The 12,282-nt window shown below is 40.1% G+C and overlaps 1 protein-coding gene across 1 annotated transcript in view; it reads left to right on the top strand.

The window, feature by feature from the left end:
- Nucleotides 1-12,282, top strand: part of cog5 (component of oligomeric golgi complex 5) — a 129,377-nt gene that overhangs the window by 114,948 nt on the left and 2,147 nt on the right. Inside the window, exons 18-21 of the mRNA XM_031899016.1 lie at nucleotides 41-278; nucleotides 6,935-7,011; nucleotides 10,427-10,553; nucleotides 11,795-11,874. Coding sequence (XP_031754876.1) covers nucleotides 41-278; nucleotides 6,935-7,011; nucleotides 10,427-10,553; nucleotides 11,795-11,874 — 522 coding nt within the window. The remainder of the gene's footprint in view (nucleotides 1-40; nucleotides 279-6,934; nucleotides 7,012-10,426; nucleotides 10,554-11,794; nucleotides 11,875-12,282) is intronic.

The following is a 12,282-nucleotide window of genomic DNA, read 5'->3' on the forward strand; positions in this document are numbered from 1 at the left end:
GTTTTAGATTTTAGTCCATTATGTTCTCTCAATTTTTCAGCAACCTGTCGAACTCGGGAAAACCAGATGTGCCATGTTCTTTGTATATGAAAGAATTGCAAGGGTTTATAGCACGAGTTATGAGTGACTACTTCCGACACTTTGAGTGTTTGGACTTTGTCTATGACAACACTGAAGCAATTGCACAAAGAGCCATTGAAGTCTTTATTCGCAATGCAAGTCTATTAAGACCCCTTGGTGAAGGTGGCAAAATGAGACTAGCTGCTGATTTTGCACAGGTGAGAGAAACTACTGCAAACGATGTTGAATGCATTGAGTAAATGGAACTTAAGTTTTAGTTGCTTGGTTTTTATGAAAATCATGTAAAAACTGATAGGTAAGCAGGGTTTTAGAATGGAAGAAAGCGGTTAATTGTTTTGGCCTTTTGTAAGATTTTTTTTTTAATACTATTTAGGTACTGTATGCCGATTATAATAATAATGAATACATATTTATAGAGCACCAAGATATTGCACAGTGCTGTACAGAATATGGTGTGTACATCATCTACATTTAGAACTAGATAAAGTGCAGAATGCAAAGGAGATGAACAGGATTACCAGTGGAGCACCCTGCCCCCCCATGCACTCACACTCTCCCCTAAACCCAGGTTCTCGCTATTAGAGCACATACAAGGACCATTGTCTATTGTATTGTTCTACAGTGCTACAAGAGGTAGTTTTTGAGTTTACTTCTGAAGACATTGAAAGAGCAGTCTCTTCTCTACAGAGAAATTCAGGGTTTAAATGACAATGAAAACCCCCAAAAGTACAACTTGGGCAAACAGTAGTCTACCAGAGTCTCTTAGCAAACACTAGATGTATTCCACTCATGGTTGCCATTTTTCTTGTGCCAGCATCATACTCTAGGGCAGCGTTTTTACTCTGTGCATGCACATCTCACATCTTCATGTCAACAAAACACACATATTGTGTTATTATTATGTATCAAATAATATTGCAAAAGTAGGGAGAACCTACCATTTTGCAGAGAAAAACCCAAAGCGGGTGTGCAAGGTCAAAACACTCTAATAGAAAAGTAAAGAAAAAAGGATGACCTTTAATGTTGCACCTCCCCCTCTTTTGCCACATGGGAATGAGTCTATTTGCTTTGTTAAGACTTGGCCTTTATTGAGATCCACAAATAAATCCTTTATGTGTTCATAGAGGATACTCATTGGCTGATTTTAATTTTTTTGGGTTATTAATAGATGTTAGGCATGCAGAGACGTTGCCTCTGATATAGCCCCTATGTGTGGAGGGCAAAACTTGCATAAGGCGCTTTTAAGTTTTGGCTAGATAGGATTTAGTAGTCGCAGGAAGGGCAGACAGGTTGAGAGGACTTGGGGGATCCGCTAACCTGTGACTTCTTTTGCTTATGCACATTTTGTGGTATGTATTATCTGTGTACTGTTTGTAATTTTGTAATTAAAATTGGCTGTTGTTAAATTTCTGTATACTATATAATAGACTATATTCTTTTAATACTACCACTGTGCCTGTATTATTTTTTGTGTGCAAACCCTTATTCTATTCAAAATTTTGGTGCCCTATATCCCCAAAAGGGCTGCTTTTGGGTTTTTTTTTGCACCAAAATATCTATTGTCCTTATGTATGCTAAGTGAGTGCCCTCCATTAATGTATATTTACTATGTGTAATCTGAGCTACCAGCAGCCAGAGCTGCATCATGGAAGCTACTGAGACCAAGCTAAAATGGCAGCCCTAGTAGCTCCCTCTGCTAAACAAACAGAGGGAGCTTCTAGGGATGTTTTCTCAGATATAGTAAAGCTTTCTGCAGAATAAATATAGCGTTCCAGCTTGCACTATTAGTGCTAATCGTTTGGCAATAAACTGCCAAAATGCTTTTCCTTCTCCTTTAAAGGAGACATTTTATATAAAGTTCATATTCAGTTATAATATTCATCCTCCCTCAAATTGTGAAATGATGCAGAAAGAACAAGGTTTTGAAAGCATTTTACCTCCTAAAACTGTCATTATATGAGAGCTGCAGAGACAACCTCTCCAGTTAGAAGCCTGAGCCAAATGAAACATGGGAGTGGCTTCAGTCTCCCCCAGGAAGTGGTCACAGCACTGACTGACAGGCTTTACTCAGCAGCAGCAGCAGGGAAAACCCCTCCCTCCTTCTGTGTCTCTCTGCTTGTGCTGCTGCTGGGGGGGTGAGAGGAGCAAGTAGAGCAGGAACGGACTGCCTGTGACATCGCTAAGCCCCGCCCACTCTATGCATATTCACTTCACTTTAAGTAGGTATGAGGGCCGGCGGCTCTGAGCCGGTATACTGAAGAGTCTAAACCGGAAGCTGGCATAAGGCCTGGGTAGAGCACAGTTTTCAAGCAGTTATGGACATATTTGAACCCAAAAGTATTAAAATAAAAGCACTTCCTTCTATTTTATAGTTTTTTACATGGTTTAGTGCATTGTAAAAATGTATGCTATATATCCCTTTTAACACAGGGATGGCAGGCAGATGAGTCCAAAATTTTTACCAGGCTAAAAAGTTTGCTGGTCTCTAAAAATATAAAAATTGGTTTCAACTTTGTCTTCCAGCATGACATGAAAATTACATTCCCAGTGAAAAGGTTAATGGCCACTGAAATAAGTTCATATATTCTCATATTAGTAATTTCATGACAGCATTTCAAGCACAATGTGTCCCCTTGGTTTGTGATCTAATGTATATCTGAATTGACTGTCATTATTAATAATTATCATAGTGTGAATTAACAAGTTAAGATTTTGCTAGTCACTGAAAACTGCTACATTTTGTTATCCTGACTAGTGAAATGCAATATAAAACTCTATCCATATAATCCTTCAATAAGTGATGCATTTACTAATGTTATAGCAATGGCCCAAACTATCCAGATTATGTATATCCATTCATTGATGTTCAATAACATAGCCATTTTTAACCAACAGAAAGAAAATTATCAGTATAGAAAGACCATTACTTTGCCTGTATCAGTTGGTCATAGACATATTTTTCTTTGTACTTCAATTACTTGAACTAAGGGAATACACTGTGTGATGCTGAGCTTAGGATCAGTCAAGGTAAACAGTCAGTGTGGAATATATGAGATTCAAAGGCTGCAGTGTCCAGTTTGGAAGAGTGAAATTGTAAAGGAAAGTAGGTCATGTGTCATGAAAGAAAAAACTGTACCTGATCGATCCTTACAGGCCTAAAGAAATCTATGGTAAAATGAAATAACAGTTGGGGTTGATTGTGGTAATTAGTTTGTCCAGATCCTGTTATAAAGATGCCACATCCTGGATGGAATTAATTGGCCTACATAGTTTTGTGTCATCTGCACTGATACACAGATACATTATTAAATACCGTCCCCTAAGTCACAGAACCATAAGACACCCTGCTGTGAACAATACTGCAAGCAGAGAACCATTGACAACCACTGTCTGCACACAATCCTTTAGCCAGTTTACTATCCATGTACAAACAACATTGCCAAGACCAACAAACTAGTTTAGAAAGTAATCATTTATTCTGCACTGAATCAGCAGCTTTTACTGCAACCCCACTGTCCAAGTTCCTACTTATTTCATTATAAAAGGCAATTAAATTTGTTTGACACAATCTGTCCGTTATAAGCCATACTGATTACTGCTCATAATGCAAACCTCAAGAACATAATCCAAAATGTGATTCCTTAACAAACCTTCCAATATCTTGCCCACCACAGATGCCTGTTATTACATTAACACTCTTACATTTCCTTCTTCGGGGAGTAAATTAACAGTGGGCAGGCCCCTTTTTTACCTCTCTTATCTGTGATCACGTGGATTTTTTATGTGATCTGTATTTTCGGTATTATACACCTATTTATTGTACAGCACTGTGCAATATGTTGGTGCTTTTAAAATGCTTATTTAGAAGACTTATATCATTTTAAATGACAATCATTCCTGTTATGTTTTTAGCAGAAACTTAATGCCCAAACTATACACTATTTGCTTTTTCTGAAATGTAAAAAAAGCCACATTGTAAATTTGCCACTTGTTATGTGATATGTTTATACATTTGTTGCCATTAACTGTCCTGGCAGTACTTTTGCACTGGTTACTCTCTGGGTTTCCTACAGGAGCTGAGTCTCTTTATTTTGTGAGATGATCTTTAGCATACCAATTCATTTGCTTGACCCTATACAGTCTATGAAAAAACCATGTTCCTTAAGGCCTTCCACCATTACTTCTTTCTTCATATTGTATGTTAAATTCTACTTCATATTGAAGAAATACTGGCCAGTTGTGGGACTCACTCAGCATTGCCAGTGAGATCAAATTTGGCCTTAAGCGCCAGCATCTCCAGCTCACACATTTTACCAGCCAAGGTTCCTTGATTTGTAAACAAACTTTTAAAGGAGTACTAAACCCTGAAAATGAATATGGCTAAAAATTACACATTTTATATACTGAACTTATTGCACCAGACTAAAGTTGTAGCATCTCCATAGCAGCAATGATACAGAACTTCAACTTGTCTCAGGAGCTTTCATGGAAAGTGTCTGTGACACACACATGCTCAGTGGGTTCTGGGCAGCTGTTGAGAAGTTAAGCTTAGGGGTTGTCGCAAATTATCAAGCAGAGAATGAGGTTTGTCTGTCATAAAGGGTAATGCTGTGGGGCTGATTATTAAATTCTGGTGCTAATTGCACTGGTTTCTGAACTGCTATGTAGAAATTGTCTGAATTAATTATTAATCAGCCTTTTATTGCAACATTTATATTCTATATATACAGTATATTGTGAGTCAGTCCCTAAGCTCAGTAACTGAGAGCAGCACAGAGCATGTGCAGTGAATCAGCAGAAAAGAAGATGGGAGCTACTGGGGCACCTTTGGAGGCACAGATCTTCCCTGCTAAAGGGCTGTGCTTGCCTTGGGCTGGTACAGAAGCCCAAAACATAATGTACAGCATTTCTAGCCTATTTCTTTAGTTAGGCTTTTAAACTGCCTATACACAATTTCTGGTCCCCTGTGTTATTATGTATTTGTACACTGATTACAAGTGGGATTATAAGTAATGTTTGTGTCAGCACACCAAGATGGACTTAAAGCCTGCCAGGGATTTTTGGAAGCTACAACATACCTGCAGAATCTACTGTAATTTGAATTCATTCTCAATCACAATTATCATTTGACATTTGCCAGAGACATTTCATTACAGCAAGCAGGCACAGCTAATGGGGGACAACCCCATTTTAAGGAAATTTAGGACTAAGTACAATGTAAATAAAAAAAATAATGGGGTGATCTGCAAATCATTTAAAGGGATTCTGTCACAAGATTTAAAAATGCTTGAGATAATAGTGTTCATTTAGCAGAATCCTGTACTGAAATCCATTTTTCAAAAGAGCAAACTTTAATTACTTTTATTATATTTAGTTTTGATGTTTGACATATTCTTTAAGCCATATTCTTAATTTCCCAGGTGCCCTGAGCCATGTGACCTGTGCTCTGATAAACTTCAGTCACTCTTTTCTGCTATCACCCCCTTCTCTTTCATGATTAAGGCTGATGCCACACGAGGCGTAGGGCTGATATTTTCGGCAAGCGGAAAAACGCTTGGCGCAAATTCAGCCTTACGCCTGCTACTTGTGCCTGCACCCGAATGAATGGAATACGCATTATCTTGCGTTTTCATGTGTATATCGGCTACATGTGCCTGCACCAGAGCGTATTCCATTCATTCGGGTGCAGGCACAAGTAGCAGGCGTAGGGCTGAATTTGCGCCAAGCGTTTTTCCGCTTGCCGAAAATATCAGCCCTACGCCTCGTGTGGCATCAGCCTAACAAACTGTGTGTACTGTTTACCATTCACACCTACAATTACCTGTAGGGTGGTGGCACATGGGGAGATTTGTTGCTTGTTCTGTGGGCAACAAATATCCTGACATTTGCATTGGTGTCAGTGGGAATCTCCTGTGTAACCATGCCTTCTCATGCACTTCGGGAAGTCCCACAATTCATGTGTTTTTACTGCCCACAATTCACACTGAAACCAAAGAATAGGTTTTTGGGAAATTAGTTCCCTGAGAGTAGAGCAGATTTCCCGGGGGAAACAAATCTCCCAGTGTGCCATAACCCATAGATGGGGCACTTTGTTGCTCTTGAGAAATCTTGCTCCCTGCAGGTAACAGAGTATCTAAAAATACTTTTGAATGTGCATTTCTGCTGGTAGACTATTTAAAAAATGCAAGAGAGCCATTTTCATGCACTTATGCAAGAAGTCGGTTTGACATGCAAATACATAGGTTTCAAAGCTATTTATAAGTGCCTGCAAAAAGCAAGATATGTCAAGGGGCGGCAAAACACCCCATCTGCTATTTCTCTAAGGACTGCTGCATATGGGGGATTTGGGATGTGACTGCCACTGCCATCAGAGAAACCTGGTGGTGATTAGAAGAGCCCTGTCTGTCGGTCTGTCGCAGCTTCTGATCGTATAGAATGTTCTGTGACTGATGTACACAGAAAGGTGACAGATGAAGGTCTGATTTTTACTTATCCATGTAAATTGCGCAAGGTGCTTTTTCATTTAATATTACCAAGAGTGGCAACAGGGCATTTGACCACTGCCGGATAACCTGCCCTCTGTGCCACAGCCCTAATCAATGGCACTGCTAGTATAGGTGGTTATTAAAATGCTCCAATGTGCATTTTTGGGGCAAGAACCAACTGTACTTGCTCTGTCAGGCAGTTACAATTTACAGTAGGAAGTGAGTTCAGGTGTTTCTTTGGCAACTAAAAAACACAGTGGAAAAACTGCCCCCATGAGCCTGGATTAACTTCTACAATAAAATACAACAGTAAGTCTGTTCTTAAAGTAAAATAAAAACTTGTTTCTTTTTTTTTTTTTTTTTTATAGATGGAATTGGCAGTGGCTCCTTTATGCAGAAGAGTTGCAGATCTTGGAAAGTCATACCGGCTGTTGCGATCCTTTAGGTATGTTTCTTTAAGAGTTAAAACATTTTTTTAACATCTTCTATCATCTTCTTAAGGTTTCTAAACTGTGTGTTTGTGTAATAAAATATATAAAGATAACCAGGGCTGCCATTGAGGGGAGAGAGGGGGGACTGTTATGTTGGGCCCAATGAAATCTGCATCTGAAGGAGGGCCGACCGCATAACGAAAGCTATGCAGTTTGTGTAAGATACATATAAAGTTACGTTAAAACGTATGCAGTTTACGTAACTTCATTGAAAACTGCCTTGACTTGCCTAAAAACCTAATGTAACTTGTCTAGAAACCTACATAACCTGTGTAGCGAGAAAAAGACAATGCAGAGAAGCTTGACAGGGACAAACTTCATTGACCAACAAAGGCAAATTCCACTGTCCCCAATGAACTGACTGACATATTAATACATAAATTGTTAAATTTATACAGTATATGAACTGCTTATTATAGAGTAACATCAGCTGGTGGTAGCACAGCAAGAACCCAGATGGTTGGTAGAGTATGGCACACACAGGCAGCATAGGGCAGGCAGAGTATGGCACACACAGGCAGGGTAGGGCAGGCAGAGTATGGCACACACAGGCAGGGTAGGGCAGGCAGAGTATGGCACACACAGGCAGGGTAGGGCAGGCAGAGTATGGCACACACAGGCAGCATAGGGCAGGCAGATTATGGCACACACGGGCAGGGTAGGGCAGGCAGAGTATGGCACACACAGGCAGGGTAGGGCAGGCAGAGTATGACACACACAGGCAGGGTAGGGCAGGCAGAGTATGACACACACAGGCAGGGTAGGGCAGGCAGAGTATGGCACACACAGGCAGGGTAGGGCAGGCAGAGTATGGCACACACAGGCAGGGTAGGGCAGGCAGAGTATGGTACACACAGGCAGGGTAGGGCAGGCAGAGTATGGCACACACAGGCAGGGTAGGGCAGGCAGAGTATGACACACAGGCAACACAGGCAGTAAAAGCATAGCTTTTACTACTAGCCCCCTTCTGCTTTAGTTCTGCCCCTGATATACTTAGTATGGATCACCTTGTTCTGTAACCCTTGCTTGCTACCCAGTGAAGACTAAGGAAGCTATTGCTGCACATGACAAAGACAGAGGCTACAAATAAAATGTTACACAATGTATTTTCAGAAGAGAATCAAATAATAAATAGTCCTTTTACTGTTTCAGCACTGTGTATATTTTAGTCTTGAAATCCATGGTAACTAAGTAGGCGTCAAAGCCTCCTGAATTATTTATTACATTGGAGGGCAATGTTTCTACCCAGCAGGTCCCTTATAATGTTGATCATTAAGCTGGTGAGGGTGCGACAACGCATGCGGTGTGTATTTATCAGCTCCTTTTAACTCATCTGCCAGTACAGACATTGCTTGTGTTATTGCTGAAGTGTATATAACTTACTATAACAATCTCCCTAGTAAGCAAGCCATGTCTCACATCATGTTTTACACCTATTGGTACAATCTATTATTCGGATACACACGGGTGCCAAAGGCACTGCATAATGGTGCTGTATATATCAGCACCTATAGCAGCTTTGTACAGATTTTGGATTTCACAACTTGTACTTATCAGTCATGTAAGTGTACACATAATACTTATATAATATAAATCTAACATAGCTCATCCCACTGGCTATGAAACTATCTACTGGCACTTTGCCCACCTCAGCATTATCCTTTCTTCAAACTCAAGAACCAGTTGGTGTGTGGCTGTTTGTGTGAGTGGCATCAGTAGGTCAGTAGGGTAGGGCCAGGGCATGGGGAGTGATATCTTGTGCAAATTATACTCCTCACAGTGTTAATCCCATGTAGCCTACATCTTGCTCACATTTAATTGTCAGCTCCCTTGTAAGTTTATTCTAACCACTCCCATTTAAAAACCCCTGTAAAAATATTCTGTTCTGCATTTTTAAGGTAAATTTATGTGTCTGGCACCTGCACATAATACATCTCTTTGCTGCAACTGTCCTAATATTATATGTAAAACACTTGTTCCATTTAGGTACTTTAAGGAGTAAAAGCTGGGAGACAGAAAAAGAGAAGGGGTTCGGGGACAGGAAAAAATGGAAAGTTCTTTGTAAATGAAAGTAAAGGTCAGTGGTGACCAGAAGGGAAAAAAAAGAAAGGAGAAGAGCGGGTGACAAGAGGAGATGGGAAAATGAGAGAAGGGAAAGACTGCATAGAAAAAGGAAATGTAGGAGAGTAAAAGAATCCAAGTGAGAGAGGCCTAAAGAAGAGCAGTTAAAACAACAATAGTTGTGACTTAAAAGTCATGGTCTAACAGCACAAACCTTCCTTGTCCAGGCAGTCCTTCCAAGCAGGGCTGAGTGTAGCAATGCTCTAGATGCTGTTTAAATGAGCATTAAGGGGTGTGATTTTGTGCCCAGGGCATAAGTAAATGAACCCTATAATATTTTGGCAGATAAAACTTTGAAGACTACTGGGGGGTTGGCTCTTTTCTTTATGAAGTTCTTGCAAAGTGATGTTGTCCTTGATTGGGCCCTAATATTCACACACAACATTGTGTGCAACAAACTGCCTGTTACTGGACATGATTTGCCATCTGAAATCATTTGTGCATCTGGCCCTTATTAAATATTCCTTCTTTTGCCTCCTAATATAGAATTGTGACAGTGAGAATAATTTGACATGCCGTTGTTGGCAGATACCAACATTAAGACATAATGAAGTTCTGTTTCTCTGGCCCTGTAGGTGCAATTAGCTGCCCATCAGATCTCTCTCTCTCCCTCCCCCTCTCTCTCTGTCCCCAGGTTAGGGCCAAACCAAATCTATTGTAAAGCCCTCAGGAGTTTGACTAATTCTACTAATCCAAAAGCTGGCTCATAGCAGTCTCTGGGCACATTCCTAAACTCAGCTATGCCTGTATGCCCAGGATATACCTCAAGGTACATGCTGCGCTGTGTTTAGGAAAAGTGATACTGTTCTGCCTTTGGTTCATCTACATATTGGTCATTTGTTCTCTTGATGGGAAAAGCTGCACTTTACAGAAAAGGCATTCCTATCAATCTGCTCTGTATAATAAAGATGTGCAAGGCCCCACGCTGGGCACTTACATTTCACTCGTCTGATGGCAAGATATTAGGTCTGAACTGCAAGTGTTTGTAACAACCATGACTATTTAGCATGTAAATTTCATGTTTTTTTTAGTGCTAATTCTCTTTACTAGAAAAAAGTTTATGAGGCTATTAGTTCAGCAAAGAGTTATAAACTCTTATTTACAGGGTTGGATTAATAGTTTGTGCATCTGAGGGACACCATTCCTAGCAATGGATATGTAGCTATTTATATATAAAACACAATCTAACATGTATATAATGTACCATTTGCATGTATGGGAGTAACATATACTAAATACTTATTGCAGGCCTTTGCTGTTCCAGACCAGTGAGCATATAGCAAGCAGCTCATCTGTGGGAGACCTCATCCCTTACAGTGTCATTCTGCAGTTTCTTTTCACAAGGGCCCCCCCGGACTTGAAATCCCCATACCAGGTAAAATTTATTCTACAAAATCTTCTCATCCCGGTGAGATCAGAATGTTAGGCACGCTTAACTCCAACTGCAATCATTTTTTTTTCTCTATTTTATCCTGTGACCTAAACGGGGATCTAACCAAAAATGTTGCTCAGAGTGCCCAGCTAGTCTTCCCATGGTTTAATATTACACACAGTCATGTACATTTAGCCCTAGTTTTCCCATGCAAGTGTAGCATCAGAACTCACAACACCAAAGTGTTGTGGGGCAGCTGGAAGCTAAGCTTCTACCATCATTTTCAATGATTCTGACAAATTTTACATAGGTCTTGAAAACTCTCATTGACTTCTACATAAACCCAAACAAAAAATCTGCCATGTAAATCTGGTGACTTCAAGATTTTTGTGCTTAAAAATTTTTAGTTTAGTTTTGGAATTTGTATTACAATTTTTGCCCTGAAATTCTCACAACTGTGAACAGATCATGAGTGACAGAACTTTTGTTTCTGGTGGATTTCATTTCTTTTAAAATAGAAATAAATTGACCCACGTCACCTTATAACCAGCAACTGAACATTGCCTTCTCTTTTCTGAGAGCTGTTAAGGGCAACTTAATATTAATAATGCAGAAAGGATCATAAAGGATGCAGGGTGCCCCACTAGCAAACATCTGGGGGTGCAGCAGTGTGGGAGCATGAAAGTTGTAACAAGCCGAAGAGTGAGGAACAGACTTAGCAGCAAGTAGAGCAGAGGCTGTGAGCAAAAGGGAGGGTAGGAGAAGTGCTAAGTGCCGTACTTTGAATTTCAGTTAAATAAATAGGCCCCTAAGTGTTATGAGTTCCAAAAACCTTTTTTCTTAATTGAATTAATTGTTTTAGGGCTGTGACACACAGGGAGATTAGTCGCCGGTGACTAATCTCCCCACAATGCCATCGCACTGGCTAGAATGTAAATCGCTGGTGGGATGGCATACGCGTCACTGCAATTTGCCAAAGTTTCTTCTCAAGGCAAATGGCAGCGCCGCGAATGCCATCCCACCAGCGATTTACATTCTAGCTGGTGGAATAGCATTGTGGGGAGATTTGTCGTGTACCCCAGCCCTTAAAGGTGAAGTATTTGCATCTTAGGGGGACATTAATCCACTATTGTTACTTATGTGCTTCAAGAATTTCATATTCATGCTTCTTTGTTTATTGTTAGCCAATAACTGAATTAGGTTTTCTATTTGCATTTTGTGCCTGTTTTGGTTTTCTTTCCCAGAGAGCAGAATGGTCCATTGCCCGTTATTCCCAGTGGCTGGATGATCACCCATTGGAGAAAGACCGACTGGCTCTTATCAAGTAAAGTCACTTGTTATTTCATGCACCTTATATTTGGAATAGCATTGTCTTTGCTATGGCTCCAAATGGGAATTCACAATTCTGTTGTTGGAATGGTTTACACTGTAAATATATTCCATTTCCTGGATCCACAGGCAGCAATCCATAAACTGCAGTGGTTTCTCCATCTGCATACAGGGAATCTGAGAACAGATGTTCGAAAAGTTGGTAACTGATATTATGGGTGCAGTTTAAAGGAATACAAAAATAAAAGGCAGTTGAATAAATGTATTTCTGGTGAACTATTAGACCCCTAGTTATCTAACAAAATGTTATGGGGGCCCAATAATTAAATCTTTAGTGTCCACAAAACTTTGGTAAGATGACCTGTTTTGTAAAGCTGAATTTAAATAGAGGACAAATGATCAC

Source organism: Xenopus tropicalis, chromosome 3 (assembly GCF_000004195.4).
Source record: "Xenopus tropicalis strain Nigerian chromosome 3, UCB_Xtro_10.0, whole genome shotgun sequence".
NCBI classification, from domain to species: Eukaryota; Metazoa; Chordata; class Amphibia; order Anura; family Pipidae; genus Xenopus; species Xenopus tropicalis.